Genomic DNA, 20,465 nt, shown 5'->3' with positions numbered 1-20,465 from the left:
CATATATACATCAACATATGCATACTCATTTTTGAAAGAATATTGGAATGAGACTATAGGAGTAAGCCTAGCACACACACACAAAAAAAAGCTATTTAGGAGGATGGCTGGAGGAGAGAAAGATTGGCCATGTCAGAGAATCTATCAAATAGGAAATCAAAGGAAAACATCTACATAGATTAATTGAAAATGTGCAAATTACTCAGAAATGAGATGTAGCCAGGCCACCACTTATGAAAATAGTGACAGCCTCCCAGTTACTCTGGAGGCTGAGGCAGGAAAATCACAAGTTCAAGGCCAACCTTGGCAACTTAGTGAGACCAGATCTCAAAATAAAAAGGGGTAGGGGTGTAACTCAGTGGTAGAGTGTCCTGTGTTCAGCCCCCAACATGAAGGAAGAAGGAAAAGAGATAAAGAAAGGCAAACAAACAGGAGACGTAAAACTGCAGGCAGAGCGGGCTCCCAGGGTTGAGAGTGGCCGCCCTGAGGAGGGGCAGAGGAGCTGCGTTTTGTTAGGGCAGTGAGCACCACTGGACTCCTTAGATCGCGCTCTGTGCTGCTGTAAATACAAACTAATTTTTGGAAAGAGGGAATGGGGATGGGAAAACGCTTCACCCCACCCAGCCACGGTGGCATTTGCCTCCGCTTCCTCCCCTATCAATACGAAAGTGGCCACGGCCATCGCCCCTCCGTGGCTCAGTGAAACCAGCACATCCCACAGAGGCACCTCACCAGCTCCTCAGCCTACGCAGAGTTCCATCACCAGCTACAGGAGCGGTGCCTCCCTCCGCCCCCACCCCGCCCCCTCATGAAATATTCACCCCTCCAGTGACATCACTTCCCCAGGGCAGCCCATGCTGAGCACCTCCTTTCCGTTCCTCCCAAACTCGGTGTCAGGGCTGCGAAGTTCCAACCACAAACTGGCTCCCTCACCAGCCTGCCTCAGGCCAAGGACCCGCAATTCAATGTCCCCCACCCCCCACCTCAGGACTGTCCCACTCAAAGAGTCAGCACCCACCCACTGTCCCCAAGGTCAGCCACCTTCCTCACCTACCCCAGTCTCCCCAGCACAGGCAAGCTGACCATCCCCGGCCTCAGCTCTTCCTTGCTTCAACCAGCTCCAGCTAGGTTGCCCCTCACAGCAGCCCTTGGCACCACCGTCAAATCCATCAGTGCCCACAGGCCAAAAGCTTCGCTCCACCAAAAAAAATCCCAATGGCATCATCCTAAGAGCCTCCTCCCCATCTCCAGGCCTCTATGGGAAGGCAGGTGAGGACATTCTCTGGGGGTTTGGCTGTGCCCCGCTGAGCCCACGCCACCCCATTGCAGAGTCAGGGCCTGTCCAGGCGCAGCCAATCAGAGGCCTCCCTGGAACTTCTTCACTGATGCTATGAAAGATGCTAATAGGGTGGCACGTGAGCCAGGGGCTACCAGCAGACTTCCTGTGGCCGCGAGGGCAATTTGGGCTGAGGACAAAGAGCAAAGAGGTGAAGACAGGGATCAAAGGTGGCAGGCACGGGGGGCGCTGCACCTGGCTGTACCTGTGGTGGCCATCCCTGAGCTCCCGGCTGTGGGTGTCCTAACTCTCACACTCGGTAGTGAGCGGACACGGGCCTGACTGGGGCTGATCACCACCTTGGAGTGTGCAGTGTTCTCAGCTGTAAAGTGGGGGCATAATAGCACTGCCTCACAGGGTCATGGGGAGGGTCAGCTCAAAATGCACTGGGAGTGCTCATGAGAGCACCTGGCACAGAGAAAGAACCCCATAAAGCTTAACGATTATTAGTGCCTGACTCATCCACCCACAGATTCCTCTCTTTTCTCGAAATCCCTGGAGTGCCTGTAAGTGGACGTCGCTCAAGCCGGAGCGTGTGTGTATTATGCTCCTGGTTGTGCCAGGCGTGAGCCGTGCTCTGCGATGCCAACAGCTTACTTACGCCTCACTGGTGCCCTCTGAAGTGGGTGCTATTTTTATCCCCATTTCCCAGATGAGAAAAATAAGGTACAGAAAGGTTCATAAAAACTGTTTTTTTGAACACAGTAAGAGGCGGTCCAAACCCAGACCCAGGCCTATACTGTTCAGAAGCCAGTTCTCCCCTCCATCTTAGTCCCTCGTGACTGCCAAGTGACTGTGGGCATGGTTGGTCAGAACAGTTTCCAGCCAGCCCCCTTCTGGTTAGGCTGGTGTGCACTGGGGCAGGGAAGCAGGTGGCGGTGGGCTTGCCACCTTCTAATCACAAAACCCTTCTAAGCCAGTGAAAGGTTTAGTTTGTTTGTTTGTTTTTGGCGGTGCTGGGGATTGAACCCAGGGCCTGTGCATGCAAGGCAAGCACTCTACCAACTGAGCTATATCCCCAGCCCCAAACATTTATTCATTCAACTATTCACTGAACACCTACCGTCTGCCAGGCACAGTGCTCCAGGACACGCTGTCCCATTTAATCCTCATACCAATCCTATGAAGCCTAGGAAGTACGTCCCATCGTTATTCCCATCTTACAGAAGAGGAAATGAAGAGGTTTATTACCTCTCTAAGACAGCACAGCTAGAGAGTTCCAGGGCGAGATTATGAATCCAGGTCCATCCAACCTGGAGCCCTTGCAAACACAGCGGCTCTCAGATGGGGACGTTAAGCACAGACCTCAAAGCCACTTCCACAGTGCTCTGTGCCCCTGGGGTGACCCCAGCTCACAAATAACAGCCTCATAACAGAGCTTTCTATTGAGCTGGGAAGAGGTACAAATGGGTCCAGTGGGTGATGAAAGGCAGGAAAGCATCGTGAGTCCCCTCCCCCTACCTGTCCCATCGTCTCCCAGAGCAGTGACAGGCTCTGGGTTGCTGTAAACTGGGGGCCAACAGAAGGCTGAAGGGGACCCCACGGACTTCTAGAGGGAGATGTCTATCTGCTAACCCCCTTCCTTCAAGTATAGCCTCTCTGCGTCTTGAGTCAGGCTGGGTAAGGAGGAGGGGCAAGGGGAGGCTCAGTGCCACTTTAGAGTGAGATGACATCATCACCCATTGCTCTTTCAGAAATACCACTTGTATCCACCCACCCACTGCCCACGGAACACCAAAAGTCACCGGTGACAGGTTAATAGTCCTGCCAGCCTGTCCCAATTTTGGAGCCCATTAGTCTGGCTTGGGAGTCACAATAAGGTGACTTTGGCTCTCGCACACCCCTGGAGGCCAGGTCACTGTGCCTGCACAGGTACTGCCTGCAGGAGCATTTACGACAACTCCACACCTGCAGCCAGGATGGCCGCCACGGGGCGGGCTGAGTCTGAGTCAGACTCCTCTGCTCACGCTAATGGTTACCATGACACAGCCCCAAAAGTGTGTGTGGGGGGAAGTTTATACCCAAAATAGATGCTGTTAAGGAGTTGGAATTGTTCTCAGGAGCCAAAATGAGCCACCAGAGATTTCCATAAAGGAGTCTCCATTGCCAAGGGTGTACCCACAAGGGGCCATGTGTGCTGTGGCGGTCAGGTGGGTTTCCACGGCTCAGGCATCAGGGGCTGAAAGTCCATGTGAAAAATCAGTCATGTGGTCGCTGGCAGGCTTCGTGGCAGTCATGAGTGCCAATCTGACCTTATCCTCCCCAGGAGGTGTGGCCCAAGAGCCACCCCGTGTGCCTCTCTGGTGTAAAGAATGTTCCACACCTGCCAACTCCAGACCCTCTTCATGAATTCTCCCCTTAGTTCCCTGGGTTTGGCCCCTGCTCCCTACCCCATACCTCGGAAACCCTGTGGGGACACAGACTGCCTTCAACCCCCAGAGGAAAAATGCTTCCACCAGGGAATTCCAAAATGGTTCCACTGGAAAGTGAGATATCTTCCTGGGTTTTGTTTTTGGACCCCCTGGCCATTGAAACCACAGATAAAGGAGTTACTCTACTGTGGGGAGTGACGATTACCAAGGAGAAACTGATTGCTGATACTCGGTAAAGCCAAAGAAGGCTAAGTCTGGAACCTGGGAGGTTCTCCCACGTGACTCTTAGAACTTCTGTGCTCTAAAGTAGGGATTCATGGAAAACTACAGTAACAACAGAATCAAGACAACGGCTCAGATCCTTCAGGAATGGAGGTTTGGGTCACTCCATTAAGTTAATGCAGCATGACTTGCTGAGACACTGGCTGAGAGCAGAGATGCAGAATGGGAATGGGAGAGGGAAACCGGACAGCCAGTGTGGCCTTGTGAACAAAGGCAGAAATGGGGACTGAGGCATTTGTGCATATTTCCTATTTACTGGGATGTGTATTCATTTGCATATATAGTTACCAATTGTCTTCCTCTTTTTTTCTTCTTCCCACTGTTTTCTATGTAAATTGTTAGCGGTTAACTTTTTAATTTACTTGTTAGGTAACAAGAGTCAGGGGACTCTGGCTGAGTTTGAGAAGTTATTTCTGTAGCCAGGGGTTGGTACACAGATTATTGGGACTCTACTTGGGCAAGAGGATGAGAATGTCACAAGGATAACTATGTCTTGACAGTAGATATCTAGTCATTTTGCTGCTGCACAGGAGTTTGGATGAGTGTAAGGGGTGCAGAGGGAAGCTATGTAGCCAAAGGGGTGGCTACATAGCCCTTTAAATACTTTTCCCCTTTCCTGGCTGGCACAACATTAACTTTGTCAGTGGGGGGCACTGCAGAGACATTGAAGGAGGAAGGAGATTTCCTTCCCAGACCCAGTCTGCTCTCCTGGAGGGCTTCCACATTGTACACAACTCCTCCAGCAGCCAGATCCTGCAGCCTGGATGCTTTCCAGCATTAGGTTCTTGCAGGAGGTGAGCTCCCAGCACCCAGCTCTACCGTTGCAGCTGCTCTGGCACCTGGTTCCCACAGCCCAGCTTCTCCAACACCTGATTTTAGCAGTGCGGGCTAACCAGCAGCACCCCACAGCCAGCAGCTTCACCCAGCACTCACCTGGGGAGTTTAGGAGCAGTGCCTCTAGTAAGATCCTTCCCCTTGAACAACTTCCCTTGGGACCCAAAGGATGCACTTCCAATAAGTCCCAGAGTGCAGATTTCTAGAAAGTTCCACCAACATGGCTCCAATGACTTTTCTGCCATCCAGGGAGCCACAGCATGCCCTCTCCATCCTGGTCTGAACCTGAGCCCTGGGGGCCTCTTTCTTGGGCACTCTATGGCAATGGTAGTGGTAGTGGCTATTTTTATATCGTCTATTTCTGTATTCTTTGGAGTTCCTGGCACTAACCAATCTCTCATTATCCCAATCCCCTGGTACCACTGACCATTCTTTAAACTTTCCTTGTTCAAAACACCATGTGGTTTCTGTCTCCTGTGTGGGCCTTCGCTGAAGTCACCCACAGCCTCCCAGGGCTTTTTTCTATCCTTGTGGTCCTTGAGCTCAATTCAGGAGCCCTGGTAGCTAATGACGCCCTGCTTCAAGCACTTGCTCACCAATCAGATATCCAGTGCCACTGCTGTGTCGGCCGGGGGTGAACAAGGGACCCCTGCTTCTGGAAGCTCACAAGCCAGTGGCCTCCTCCTCCCCCTTCCCTCCACCCTCCTTTGGTGTCTCCCCCTCTTCCCCAGCCGCTCAGCGCAGACAGTTCACATGCAGCTTCCTCAACCAAACACCTGATGCCTAATGAGAAGTTTCTAAAATTGACTTTGACAATGGCCACACAATTCTGTTTGTGTACTAAGACCATCCAATTGTACATATACATGGGTGATTCGTATGGAATGTTCTTATAGCTTCTATTTCTGTACTCTTCAGAGTTCTTGGCACTGGCCAATCCCTCATTATTCCAATCCCCTGGTGTAGCTGATCATTCTTTATATTAAACTTTCCTTGTGCAAAATCCCATGTAGTTTTTGTCTCCTGAATGGGCCCTCACTGATAGAGTCAGTGAATAATATCTTTTTCTTTTTTGTGGTATTAGGAATTTAACCCAGGGGTGTTCTACTTCTGAGCCACATCCCCAACCCTGTTTTTAAATTTCGTTTTGAGAGGGTCTCACTAAATTGTCAAGGCTGACTTTGAACTTGTGATCCTTCTGCCTCCGGCTCCCGAGTCACTGGGATTACAGGTGTGCACCACCACACCCGGCACGGATTATATATTAATAAAGTTGATACATATCTCTAGCTCTCCATCTCTATTTATTTGAACTCTGTGATGCCAATATTTTCCACACACGGTAAGATCTAAACTCTGGTCTTGTCTTACACCAGTGGGTGGCTACAGAAAGACCTCGGCCTCCACCTCTGGCCTCACCCTCCATCTCTCCCAGCCAACCCCCCCATTCCATGTCTAGTCATAGTTCTCAGCTGACATCCCCTGCTCCACACAGTGTCTGCCCACACCACTCTCTCCTCCAAAATGGGGCTCCTCCCAGAAGTCCCCCAGTTCCTCTCTCCCTGACCCTCAGTCTGACATCTCTCTTTCCTCCATTTGCCCCCTTCTCCTTGTCTACCCACCTGGGGTCTTTAATCAGCTTCTGTGGGGGGTTGCTCAATATGTCACGTGTATGTGGATGTTTCTATTTTCCCAAATAGATGAGGTCAGAATTCATGTCTTGCCCTTTCCTGGTGCCTTCTCCTCACCCTGCAGCCCATAGTTGGGGCTGCTCCTGCCCCCCCAATTCCGGGTGACCCTTGAGGCGGAGAGGACTGTGTGAAGTCACTCCCAGGCAGCTGCAACATCCCCAGCACAGTGCTGCGGTGCCTAGAGTGACCCCCCACAATCCCCATTCTAGGGGTCACTTGGCAGGGCCCCCAGGCACTGTACCAATGGAAAGGCCATTTTCAGGAACCCCAAGGACAGAACTGACACCTGGCAAGGGGGGTACAGGTTCTCCTGTCCCCAGATGCAAAGCCGAAGGGGGTCATGATGGTTCCAGGGTGCCAGTGATCCACAGGAAACAGAGGGCAGGTGAGTCCCTTTCTCCTGTGACCTCCCTGTCCAAAAGTACCCACGGACACGCTTCCCCGACCCCGATTGTGTCATCAACTCCCTAGGCTAAGTGATACCCTCAATCACCCAGCTGACCCACTCCAAGGTCAAAACTAGGAGGTCCCCAAGGGTCTTCAGGGACTGGAAGCTGCTATTGGGGCTCAGCCTCTCCCCACCCACTAAGGCAGAACGGAGCTGCTGCTCTCAGAACTATCCATGGCACCCTAAGCTGCTTTCCCCTCACCCTCCACCCCAGCCATTTGTGGAGGGGATCAAGCAAGGAGGAAGAGCTCCAGGATTCTGAGCAGCAAGTCCCAGAACCACCAGCCCCTCCCCCAGACCCCTGCTGCAGCCCACCCACCCTTCCACCCTCAGGTGGCTCAGCCAGACCCCACTCTGGCTCTGTCACTCAGAAGTGTGGACCTCAGTTTCCCAATCTGTAAAACAGGCACAGTGCTGGCATGTGGTAGGCACTCAGTAAATGTTCATTTAAGACGTTACATGGCTCAGAAAGAAAAGCCAGTATGGTTCTCAGGAAACCTAGACTCCTGCTTAATACTCCATCCAAGGGTGCTGGCACGTGCTCCTAGAATAAAAGCTGTGGCTTCACCCAGAGCGATGACTTTCCACCCATCATTGTGGCCTTAGGAGTCTCTCGCAGCCACACAGACTCACATACACACACAAGCACACAGACAGACAAATACCCAGCCATAAACACACAGACACAGATGCACACAGAGACAGACACAGATACAAACACAGACACAGATGAGCACGCAGAGATACACAGAAACAGACACATGAGCACAAGCACATGTGCACCCAGCTACAGAGACACACAACACCCGCAGACACACGCAGATGCACGTGCACACGCTGAGAGCAACCCACAAAGGCACGCACCCCCCTGGAGCCGCAAGCCTGGGGGCACCTGGAGCAGGGGGCTGGTGGCCACCCCCACACAGGCACATGCTTGCACATTTCACCTACTGTATGGGCCAAAGAGGCATTTGGAAACCAGCTTGGGAAGCTCATAACCATTCATAACATTGTTCTGAGAGAAAATACAAAACATTGCCCTATAAACAAACATTTGCAATCGAATTCCTCCAAAAGCTGGGAATTGCCTGTACCAGAAAACTAACAGAGCAAGAAGAGAAAAACCACATAAACTTGGTTTGCCTCTGCAAAATTAATACCAATTACAAAAACATTTATGTGAACTGCTTACCATTTACACCTAATTACCATGCAGCACAATTATGCATATCATTAAGGGTATGCCAGATTAATTACGCTGTACATTTCATTTGATTACAGCACCACACCCTGGGTTCAGATAGGCCCAGCCTCCAGAGGGGCAGGCTAAGGCCTGGGTCCTCTCTGTTCAAACCAGAGAAAAATGGATTCCACACTCAAGTAAGCAGCAGTCCCCACCCAGGTCGCAGCCCTAGCCAGAGACAGCCTGATACTTGCCAGGCCTCCTGGCCCACATCACCAGCACAAGAGCCCCTGCTGAAAAGCCACCCCCCCCAAACCCAAACCTCTGGAACGCAGGGATGCTTCAAAGATCTCCCCCACCAGAGTAGCTGCAGATCACAGGTCCACAACATGGCAAAGAGCCACCATGTGTGTCCCTCACAGAGGATTCTGGCCCCACTGTTTCCTGAGATCTGGCTGCACAAGCAGGACAGCCCACCCCAAGTCCAGGCCAAGTCACCCCCAATCTCACCTCCCCAACCCCACCAGGGCTCTCACCCCTTTCCCCTGGCACACTGAGCCAGCTGCAGGAGGAGGTCCCAGAGGTGGTCCCACTGAATCTTGTGACTATCCGCCCTGACTCCCCTGAACCCTCTGCTCTCCACACAGCCCTAGGCAGCTCGGCACCCACGCTCCCTCTCAGTTATTAAAACGAGAAAGGAGCTGACTCCCTTTCCCATGCTCAGCAGAAGCTCCTCACACACCAGGGTGACTCAAGTCGAAGGAAAAGAACTGGGAATAAGAGTCACTGGGACCTCACAAAAGGATCTTTGCAGGAACAGGGAGCTCAAAACTGACTATGACTATGGGACCGGGGATGGGGGGGGAGGGGGACAGGCCTCTTGGGAGGCAAAGCACCAGAGGAGACTCAGCTAGATAGAGGGGAGGGAGGGGGAGGGAGGGGCGTATATACCGCCTCTGCTAAACAGGGAACCTACATGGCAGAATGTTAATCTTCTTACACCTGTGAGGCCAACTGGATAAGAATTCTTTTAAAAGATGAGTGAAATAAAATATCCAGGTTTAGCACAAGATGCAACATTCGAGCAAACAAACAAACACACACACAAATCTGTGATGTTACATCCGCTCCAAAGATGGCACCACCAAGGCCCACAGAGGTTAAGAGGTCTGCCCAAGGATACACGGCTGGGAGGCGGCACAGGGAAGGTGATACCACTGCCTGTCCAGCCCGAGACTGATGGCACCAGCATGATGCCACGCTGGCCCTTGCCTCTGCCTGGCTTCGGTGCTGCTGATGTGGCTCAGGTCATTTTTCTAGAAACTCTTTGGAAACAGCTTTCAGATTATTCTACATGTGACACACAAAAGACTCATTTCTATTTGAAAGAAACAGTTTTCATATCTTCTCTGTTCGCTTAGCAAAAATGCTGTCCCCAGCTTGTCCCCTCCTATCTTGGCCAAACAGCCTCTCCATGGACAGTGGCTGGAAGGCCCGACAGCTTTACCTCAATTTCCAGTCTACACATAATTCTCACAGGGTGGTGGGACTTACCTATACACGCAGCCAGAGAGTGGAGTGACAGGGTCTAGGCCTTGCTGCTCATCTCTGGAGGGAACCACAGAGAAGCAGAAGCCCCAGCACAGGTCCCCAACATCAGCAAGTGCCTGGTTAAGTCACTGCCTCCCTAAAGCATCTGCAGGGCTGCCTACCAGTGACGAACCACATGCCCCTTTCTCAGCCATCCCACTGGACGCCCCCTCCAGGCCTGTGATTCAGGCTCTCTCCTCCTTCTGCAAGCCTGGCCCCTGTCCAGGCTCCTCTGAGGAAATCCCACCCACCCTCCAGCCCCAACTTCAATGCTGCTTCCCTGGGAAGCACCCCACCTCTCCCCCACGCAGCTGGCTGAGCTGCCCCCACTCCCATCAATGAGCAGCCCTTCCTGCCTCTGCTTCCTGAGTGTCCCTCAAAGCATGCCCTCCTCTAAGCCCACACCACTGCCCCTGCTCCTGCATCAGCCTTCCACCTGGGCTCCCAGTCACCAAACTTACCTGTCCCAGTTCTCCACCTTGATGTCCCCAAATGATCTTTCTCACATATAAACACGAAGCTCCTGGCCCAACATCCCTCATGGATAACATCCCAGCCCCGGTGGCCTGGCCCAGCCCAGCCTCGGGCTTTCTATCCTGGCATTCCCTACACTCCAGCCACATCGGGCCAGAACATGCCCTTGACCACCTAACTAATTGCTCCCTGCTCTTCAACTCAGCTCAAGTGTCACATCCTTCAGAAAGCTCTTCCGGACCTTCACTCCCCTCTGAGATCCAGTCAGGGCTTCTCCCAGCTGCCCGCACTGTGACTGGCCTCGCCACACTCCCACCTAAGCCACTGGCTCCTTGGGTCTCTCCTCTGTGTGGCCAATGCCCAGTACCCAGAGGTTCCTCATAAATGCCCTCTGTGGTCTGAGGCAAGGGACTTCCAGAGAAGCAGCTCAGGAGCCGTCAGGCCTGCCACTAGCTCTCAGATGCTAGGCTGCTGGGAGGGTGTTGACAGAAGAAGACTGAGAGGCAACTACCCAGCCCCAGTGGGCTTTGCAGCTGAGCTTTCAGTACCAGGCAGGGCCCTCAGGCCACCACCAGTCAGGCTGGGAAGTGAGGCCGCGAGTGCATGGCAACAAGCAGCGCATTGTTGCCGGTAATAAAACCATTAGGAGCCATTGCTGAGTGCAGCTGCCAGGCCGCTGTGGTCTAGACCCTCCCATGCCTCCAGGCCGTGGCACAGCCAGCCTGCCAGCAGACCCAGAACCCAGAGCAGAGGCCTGTCTGGCCCCAAGGAGACCAGGGGACAGGGAGGGAAAGAGTGCCCAGGGGTTGCAGATACTATGTGGGCAGGGGTCTCTATACAGTCAAATCCTGGCTTTGTGGAGGAAGAAATGGAGGTCCAGAAAGGTCAAACTCCTTGTTGGCACTGGGAAAAGGGACCTGGGTCAGACAATGAAAGCTGGTGGATAGAGATATCTTTCTCTGTCCATGCCACGGCTCTCCCTCCAGCCCAGAATCCACTGTGGGCTTGGGGATCATTCTCATCGTGACTCTCTCTTCCTTTCACCTAAGGGTGATGAGGACAGGTCACCTTTGCACCAGAGCCTTCACAGGGGTTGTCCTCACTCTTTGCCACCCAGGAACTACCCCTACTTGAAGAGGTGCGTACCTCCTTGGCAGCTCACTACATTCGGGCTGTTTCCATCAGCGTCTGCATTTTGTTCAACTCTGGTAAGATGAGGACACCCTTCTCCCTGAGCTACAGATGAAAACCCTGCATCTCACAGCTGTTCAGGGCTCCAGCAACTGAGCCTAATACAATATGATAATCCCCTGGTAGGGGAGGTCTGTCCCACTACCCAGTTCCTTTTTTGCCCTGCACATCTGTCCCTACCAGCCTAGAACTAAGGGACTGTTCTGCAGAGAGACCAGGGACTGGCTCTGCTTGCCTCCCTGCTGGGAGCCATTCATTTCTCCTTCTGCCTTCTTCCAGAGGAGGCTGGCAAAGACCCTTTCTTGTGCTGTTTAACACGGGGAGCTTTAGAGAGGACGGGAGCTCTAAGACACACCTATGGCTGGGGAGGAGAGAAGACTGTAGAAGGGGAGTGGTCTGATATCTCTATGCCTGGGCTGGATCACCTGCATGAACGCCTGGGCCAGGCCACAGTCGTGTCTTCAGCTCCTGGAGAACATCTGGGCCTCAACAGTGCACCAAACTGATGTCTTTCAGGAAGATCCTCAATGATGTGTTTCTCACCCTGGGTAGGAACAGTTTTGAGTCACCATTCTAGAAAGCTAACTCTGTCCACTGTCCCTGGGGGACAGAGTTCAGGCAGCTGCCTATTTTCTACTTGTAGTCCCTGCCAGTCCAGGTCTTTGCCCTGAAAACTTTCTAGAAAAGATACTCCCTGCAAAGGTTTAGTTTACTCCAGTAACCTTGACTTGTCTGTAGATCAATTTCTTATCCGTTATGAAAAACAGTTTTGTTCTCCCCACTAGGATGACTTAAAATTCTTTTTCACAATAATATCCATAAACTTTCAATATATGTGATTTTTTTCCCTTGATATCTGATCATTGTCAATAACTCATCAAATTTCTCATTCCCATCCTTGGTATCCAATCACCCTGGCTGCCTTTAGCAAGAATCCTATTATGTCTCTTTGCCAGGCTCCCTATCTTATCCTGACCTCTAGCCCTGCTCCTGGCTAAGAATCGACACTGGTTCAGGCTATTCAGAATGGAGCCCAGTTCTACACTATGGACTCTTTCCCCCTGCTGCAAAAGTTCCCAAATAAAATCTGTTTTTAACCGCTTTTATTTTTTTTTAAGGTATAGTTTTATTTTTGTTGTTATCATTAAGAAACAAACACATGTTCATTTACATTTTTTCAAAGAATACAAAAATGTATAAAGTAAGAAGGCAAAATCCTTGCTGACAGATTGGGTGTATATCCTTCCAGGACAACTTTTTTATGTGCATACTGGTCCACGCATACATGTTAATATTTGTATTTATTTTAAAGGAGTTTTACAAAAATGAGAATATACTATGCATGCTGCTTTTTGGGTAAACCAATACCAATTCATGGGCATTTAACAAGTCAGAATAGACACCCTTCCTACCTCATTTAAAAGGTTCTGGAGGATCTATTTAGATTCCCCTTTATCTATAAATTTATTTAGCCTTCCAGAATCTATAAAATTAATCACACAAGACCATCCCTTCAAGAAGCCTCCTTTCCAAGATGCTGCTTGCTAGCGTGTTGGAGGATTCCTGGTCTGGCACAAGTTGGGGCACACTCCCCTGTGCCTCCCAGGGTCCTCTGGGGAATTGAAGGGAGGCACACTCCAGGGCCTTGCAGACATCACGATGACACGGTTCATGTCCTGCCAATAGCTCAGTCAACCACAAATCTAACCCCTCAATCCCATAATCTTCACTCTAAGCATCTTTTTTAACACTTTCAAGTAAGGGTCATTGGAACGCTGTGATCTAGCTGAGTAGGTCTGGAGCATTTTCTGTACTGACCCCCAACTAATCTATAACAAGAACACTGATCTAGGACCCAGGAGACTTGAATCCCAGCTTCCCTGTTGCTGGCTAGAAAAGATGGTCCTCCGTCCATCCCCTCTTTGCACCCAAATGGGGTGCTAACAACAGGCTGAGAATTAAATATGACCTTGACATTTGAAACAGAAACAGAGGAGCAGGATCAATACAGATGACCGCAGGAAAGAGAAAATAGGAACCTGGTCGTATATCTAAATAAGGTCGGGAAGGCTTAGGGGTCAGAGAGGAGCAGAGCAGAATAGGAGGGGGGCCTGCAGACACCTCTGCTGCTAGAAAATTAATCCACTCCCCACCAGGACTTGGCCAGGAAACCTCCAGGCATCTGCATCTCCTCCCCAACCTCTGTCCTCCAGACAGGCAGTGGCCATGGATGTGATCAGCAAGGGAAATGTGGCCTGGCTGGACAGTGGGCCCTGTCCATGGACTGTCCTCACCAAAGGTTGCTAGGTACCTGCCCCCACACCTGGGGGCACTGTTGCCTGCCCAGGCCCCTCCCCTCTGAGTAGGCAGCTGAGCTCTTCAGAGTGTGGGGGAGGTAGAAGAGGGCAAGGGGAGTCTGCATGTAGAGGCTCGAATCTGCCATTCCAATCCCATTTCCCTCCTACCCTTCGTAGGAATGTCCTGGATGCTGGGGTATCTAGATCTGGAGAGTGATCAGTGGGGGATATGGAAACCTTTGAAAGACCAGAGGAGGGACCCTCTGCCTCCAACCACACTGTGATTGCCATCGCAGACATGGACACTAGCACTTGCCCTGGCATTCAGTGGCCATGACCCCCTGGGGCTGTGCACTTCAAGCCTGCTCAGCTCCTCTCCAAGTCTGAACTCTTGGGCTCTTGTCTATGGAATATAAAGAATCAATATCCTATTCCCAAAGAGCAGCTCAGTCAGCCCCTCCAGCTGCCCCCTTCTGTTCTGCCTTCTCTCCACCCTGCCCCCACCCTCAGATGCAAGCTGTTCAGAGCTGCTCCAGGGGCCACACAGACTTTAGGAGTCCCAGGAACCTTCTCTCCAAACCAATTCAGGGCCTCAATCTGACCTCCAGCATACCCCAGGCCCCAGCCACTTCCCCAGCCACTGTCCCCACACTGTGGCTGCTTCAGATGATACTCTTCCCCCGGCCCTTCGGAGCTCTGAGACCCTTCTGAAGTGTCCCCTCCTCCAAGAAGCCTTCCTTGACCCCCTCGGCTATTTATGGCCTCCCTCTCCTTTGAGCACTTCACTTCTCCCAAGATGCTCATACTGCAGCATTAATTAGTTGGGTACATATTCAGCTCAATGTTCCCTCAAAGCCAGCACAGGGCTTGCTCACAGGAAATGCTCAGCAAACCTCTGAAAAAAGGAAGCAAATGTGGGGGGGATAGTATTGACTTCAAGACAAAATAAGAGGGGCTGGGGCTGGGGCTGAGTGGTAAAGCACTCAGCACATGTGAGGCACCAGGTTCGATTCTTAGCACCACACAAAAATAAAAGAGGTATTGTGTCCATCTACAACATATATATATATATATATAGACCCTGGAACAGGTTGCTAAGTGGCCCTGGGGAGGCTCCCATCCCTCCAGATTTTCAATCAGAATCAATATTTGGCATATCTGACCAAGACTTTGCAAAAGAGGCAAAAGGGCAGACAGGACTTCTAGGAGACTTCCCATGGTGTCAGTCCCTGCCTACTGCCCAAAGGAAGAAAGTGGTCACAACCTGCTCCCATGCTGAAGCTGGGAAGTTCAGCTCCTTCTGACTTCAGGGCTCTCCCTTAACATTGCTTTGAAACCAGCTCATGTTGAAGCAAGTCCTGTCTGTCCACAAGCAGCCATACACCACAAGAACACAGATCTGCACAGACCCATGTGCACCCACACTTCACCAAGTGGAGACAGCTCAGACACAAACACAAATCTCAGGTTGAAAACTGATCTGAGATTTGGTAGTTTTTAAGGTAGACATACTGTAGTCAAAAAGTCAAACAACTGACAATAAGCCCTCCAAGTTGAAGAGGAAAGGAATCCGCACTCTTTATTTACAATTAAAGCCCACTTCGGAGCAACACAGTCCCAGTAGAAACCCAGTCTTGACAGGCAGGCCAACGGCCTCTGACACCTACTAGACACCAAGATGGAAGTGGACGCGACTCCCAAGAGCAGTGCCCTGTCCGTACCTGCTAAAAGCCAGACACATGCTCAACTATCAGCAGTACATGCAGGGTGGAGGGGACCTCAGGCCAGCAAGCTAAAGGCCGCAGAAGTGGTGAGGGGCAGGAGCATGTCATGGTACTCAAGTGGCTCTTCTGACTCAGGCTCTGTACCAACTGTAGGAAGAACTGGGCCTGACCCTCCCCACAGTCCTCAACCAGGTCTGAGTGTTGTCAGGGCTTACAGTTCAATCCCAAACTCTAAGGCCTAGAATCTTAACGTAACAGCTCAGAACCCAAGGGTGGAGAGACAAGATCCATTTTCAATCTACCCTTTAGAGACAGCAAGGCTGCTCTCAGATTCCCTTTTCTACTTGGTTCCCTGCGGAGGAGCCTCTAAAGGAGCATGGGAAGAGCTGGGGTCTCTCAGGAAACCTAAGGAACTGACCTATAAGTAGGTGATGGCCACTGGACACAAGGACAGCAACAGTAGGCAAAAGAGAGTTGACCATAAACCTGCCTCCTGAGAGAGGGCAGGGACTTCAAGTAAGCTTCTTTTCATTCGCAGAACACCCAGGGAGGCTACACTAAATGTCCAACAGGAGACTCAGATCGACCAGGCAAGATGCCTTCTCAAACTGATAGGGGACCTGGACCCACAGTGGCAGCCCAGGACACAGCTGTGGTTGGGGCAGCCTTGGTCGCCCAGAGTGCAAGCCAGGGTCTCATGGCTCATCCTGTCTTCCTGGCTGGCTTTTAAGAGGACCAACGGCAGAGAGGTATGAAAGTGATAGTAAAATATCCTTCATGGACTGAGGGGCTTACAGTAAATTGGACTCAGGAAGGAAGGAATTTCAGACATCACCCACACGCAGATTTCCACAGGAGCCTACAGAAGGACACACACATATGAGGTCTTAATGAAGCTGCACTCTCACACCCTCTGCAGAGTCGGATGTGACAAACCTGTCTCCCTGCAGAACTTCCCTGCAGCAACCCTCCTTTCCAAGGCCCACCCCCTGGGAGGTCCTGCTCTCTCTCTTATACCTCCTCTCCAGGAAGTCTACCCTGACTACATCTGTGGTGAAAAACAGACCACTCCACCCCCATTCTGGGTTTGAAATTCCACCGCCAAAATCAGAGCCATAGAATTTCAAAGTTGGAATGGGCCTCCAAGCTCCAGTCCAACCCCCACCCCACAGAGGAATCCTGTCCGCAGACACCCTGACAGATGGCCACTGGCGGCCTCCCCTAAGCTCCTCCAGTCCTGGAAGGGCAGCCCTTGCACTGTGGCCGGGTCACTCCTTGAGTCTAGAAGGAATTCACCTCCCTTGAGGTCAGCCTCTCACTGAAGGCACTGGAGCCTCCATGGGATAAGAAAGCAAGCCGTGGGCAGCTGCGTATTTGATGAGGAGCTGAACACAAGCGCCAAGGAGCAGGAAGAGAGGCTGGAGGGAACTTCAGGCCCAGAGTAGAAGGGAGCCAAGGAAAGGGAGCAAACAGGTGGCACACTGGCTGCTTGGCTTAGCCTGGAGTCCCCCTGCACACCTCCACATGCACACATTGTGACAGAATTGCCTGTCAACAGTCCCACCAGCGCCTCAGTGGAGCCTAGAGAAGCAGAGGGGGCCATCTTGCCCCAGAAACGCAGCAGGAACTCTAGCAACCTAACTCTCCAAAGGCAAGCAGCCCCTGCCAGCAGAGGGGATAGCCCAAAGAGGGTCTGCCTGACAGCTGGGCTCCCCAAATCCCACAGGCCAGTACTAACATCCCAACCACTCAGGGAGAATAGTTCCCTAGGCTGCAGCTGTCACATCTGCCTGGAGGGAGGAGGCACACTGGAGCAGCACCTGATCCCAGGATCCCTTCACAGCCTGCCCAGGAGGCGGTTCAGCCTCTGGCAGCCCAGGGTGAAACATGAAGACTGAACTGTCCCCAGGGATGCTGATGGCAGTCTCTGGGCAGGGCAGTGAGGGGCAAGCTGGGTCACAGGGCAGAGGGTGCTTCTCCCCAAAGTCTCCTGTTCCTGCTAGTTTGAGAGGAGGCAGTTACGTGGTGGCTCCCGTCTCCAGCCCTTCCGCTCCTGCCTGACGCAGGCCTGAGCTGCCCAACTGGGTGCTGAACGCCATCTTGGGTCAAGGTGCAGCCACAGGGGGCTACACTTGGGAGCCTGGGAGAGAGCCCCTGAGAACTAGCCGCCCCCTACTTCTACCCAGGGTGCCCACACCTTGCACCCTGGCTTTGAAGCAGCGAGAGAGAAGGAAGGACGGAGGGGATTGTGAGAAGGGGGAAAACAGCAGAGGTGGGGAGGGAAGGGAGTGGGTGCCCCCAACAAGGCAGGCTGCAGGAAAGCAAAATGCAGTTTGGCAGCCAGAGGACCGCGGGCCCCAGCGTTGAGGGGCTGGGGGAGGCCGGGGGCGGGTCCTGGACACCGGCCAGCTTAGACCGCGCCGAAGGGGAGGGAGGGCAGGGCGGCCTGGGGAGCGGAGCCGGGGTGAGGGCGGGACACGGACCGCGGCCGCCTGCGGCTTGGAGCTCGGGGTCTCCCGGGGCCCGGGGACGTGGGGCCAAAGACCCCGATCCGCAGCCTCGGTGAGGCCTCGTCCTTCACTGTACAGATGCGAAGCTTTCAAGGACAGTCTGCACCGGCCCGGCGGGGGTGCGTGTGCGTGAGTGTGTCCGCGTGCCTGTGAGTGTGTGCGGGGGGGCTGCTGCAGGGGGCGACCCCGGCGTCCCCACCCGCGCGGTTCCCAGCCCCGATGCTCCCACCCCCGCGTTTTCCGGCCCCCGCGGCCGGCCCCGGGATCCTCGCCCGCCCCCGCCCCGCCCCCACACTGCGGCGCCGCCACCACCGCCGCCCCGGCTCCCACGGCCCGCAGCGGGGGCAGGGAGGAGCCAGCCACGACGCCCCCCACTCCGCGCCGCCCGGCCCTCGGCTGGAAGGTGTGCCCCCCGAATGGGCACTCTCCCCACCCTCGCTGCCCCTCCCAGATCTCCTGGAGCCCCGCACCCCCAGCCACAGGTGGCCAGAGGAGGATCGCTGCGCAGCACTCCCCGGCCCGGCCCCCGGATCGCCCCCCGGCCCGCCTCCGGGGGCCTCCCGGGTCCCCCGCCCCGCCGGGCCGAGGAGGGCCGGGAGCCGGGGGGAGGGGCGGGGGGCCGGGTCGTGCCAGGCTGCCATTTTCTGCCGCCGCCGCGGAGCCTGCGCGGGGCCCGGCCCCCGCCCCCTCCCTCACTCCCTGTGGGCCGCGGCGGGGGCCGATTATTCCGGGTCGGGGTCCGCGCCCTCCAGCGCCCTGGACTCAGGCCCTAAGCAGGGCCCCGGGGCGGGGGCAGAGCCCGGAAGGCGGGGGCGGTCGGGCCGGGGCCCCTACGGCAGCGCGGAGCCGGGCACCGCGGCTGAGGCCCGCGGTGGAGAGGGCCCCCCGCAGCATTGTATAGACTTGAACTTGAGCCCGGAGCCGGGCGGGGGCGGGGAGGGGGGTCCGCGCCGGGAGCGGGCAGGACGGGAGGGGGCGCCTGCCGAGCCCGCGGGGACATAAACAAACCCTCAAATCCCCCGCGCCGCCCCGGCCAGCCTGGCCCGCCGTCCCCGCCCGCAGCTCTGGCCCCTCCGGCGCCCGGTGCCGAGTTGCAGGGGTCCAGGAGCGTGCCCCGAGCCGGGCACTGCCCGCCGCCGCGTCCCTCGCCCGGCCTCCCTCTTCCCAGCCCGCCTCCGGGCCGACCTCCCGGGCCGCCACCAGCGGCGCTCATTACCGTGTGGCCGGTCGGGTCGGGCCGGCCCGGCTGCGCGCCCTGGTGCCGCGGCGCCGCGTCCCGGCTCGTCCTCTGCTCTCGCCGCCGCCGCCGCCGCCCGCGCGCCCTCCTCCCTCCCGGCCCGCCTGCCTGCCTGCCTCGCTCGCTCGCTCGCTCCCTCCCTCCGCTCGCTGTCGCGCTCCCTCTCTCCGCCTCCTCCGCCGGGTCCCCCCCTCCCACCCCTTCTCTCCGCCTTCCTCCTTCCCTCCCTCCGGCCGCCCGCGGGCCCAGGCCTCCGCCCGCCACTCGCCCCCCGCGGCCGCGCTGGCCCGGGCCCCGGCACTGCGGAGCCGGCCCGGGAGGCAGCGTCGGCTGGGGGGCCCCGGGGCGCCGCGGCGGGAGCGGCCTGGGCGCGCGGCCGGTCCTAGCGCCCTCAGTCTGACTTGCTGGCCTCTGCGGCCCCACCGGGGTCCCCGCACGCTACGAGACCGAGGGCCAAACCCCGCATCGCTTCGACGGTGCGCCGGGCCTGAGCACCCCGCCACTGACGCGCTCGCGACCACTCAGGGCCCCTTGGGTAGGAGCTGAGCCCAGGGCCTTGCTGCAGCCTCCCCCCGCAGAGCGCCCCGCTACCTGGCGCTGCTTCTGCGCTGGGTCCCCGCATCCAGCACTGGCCGCAGGGACAGCGGCCCCTCCTCTCCCGGGCCGGTGTCAAGTGCCTCCCCCCCCCCCACACCGCAGCCCACTGAGCCCCCGGCGGCCTTCGCCCTGCAGTTCTCCCGACCTCCACCAGAGCCCACTGCACTCTGCCTGCCTCAGCACTGGGGCTGGGGACAGCAGCGCTGGCCCGTCCGAGCCGCAATCCCCAGCCAGGTGCCGCCGCCGGAGTGGCGTCCAGTCGTTTCAACAGGGCCAAGGTCGGCGCGCCAGCCTCCTCCAGGCTTCCCCAGAGGCTCAAGCACCTCTATCAGATGTGCTGCCTAGAAGAGAGTGAGCTCCCCCTACCTTGAGGTGTCCAAGTAGAGTTGGGTACCATCAGGTGGGCTCTGGAAGACTGAAAGATCTCGTGGGGTGGGAGGTTGAACTAAATGACATTGAAAGGTCTCCCAGCTGTAAGATTCTGTGTACACCTACACTCTGCCCTCACCCCTTCACCGTGGAGGTTGTTCTCAATCCCCAGACGGCTCTCTGAGCTCCAGGCTTCTGACTTGGGGCATCAGTCTAATGCCACCAGCACAGCCACCTTCTGCTCATCTTTCTTCCAAAAGTCACCTCTAGGACTTGGCGCTGGGCCCTCAGCTCTTCAGCTACCTTACCTGACTTCTCTGTTCTGCCTAT

At 55.0% G+C, this 20,465-nt stretch overlaps 1 protein-coding gene across 4 annotated transcripts in view; it reads right to left on the bottom strand.

Moving 5' to 3' along the window:
- Nucleotides 1–19,911, bottom strand: part of DNMT3A (DNA methyltransferase 3 alpha) — a 104,803-nt gene extending 84,892 nt beyond the window's left edge. The window contains exons 1-2 of one of the 4 annotated variants that reach the window (XM_081265077.1): nt 19,149–19,285; nt 11,757–11,945 (exon numbers count right to left, since the gene is read on the bottom strand). Coding sequence is in view for 1 of the 4 variants with exons in the window: in XM_081265075.1 (XP_081121201.1) it covers nt 11,827–11,832 (6 nt within the window). In the remaining 3 variants the exon portion in view is untranslated. Of the gene's footprint in view, nt 1–11,756; nt 11,946–19,148; nt 19,451–19,760 lie in introns of those variants that run through there. The other 3 variants (XM_081265075.1, XM_081265078.1, XM_081265076.1) reach the window with 3 other exon arrangements.
- Nucleotides 19,912–20,465: the final 554 nt, after the last annotated feature.

The sequence above is a fragment of the Spermophilus citellus genome (assembly GCF_964194105.1).
Source record: "Spermophilus citellus genome assembly, chromosome: 13".
NCBI classification, from domain to species: Eukaryota; Metazoa; Chordata; class Mammalia; order Rodentia; family Sciuridae; genus Spermophilus; species Spermophilus citellus.
Note: the sequence above shows the minus strand (reverse complement) of the source record. Positions and strands in the feature narration are given on the sequence as shown.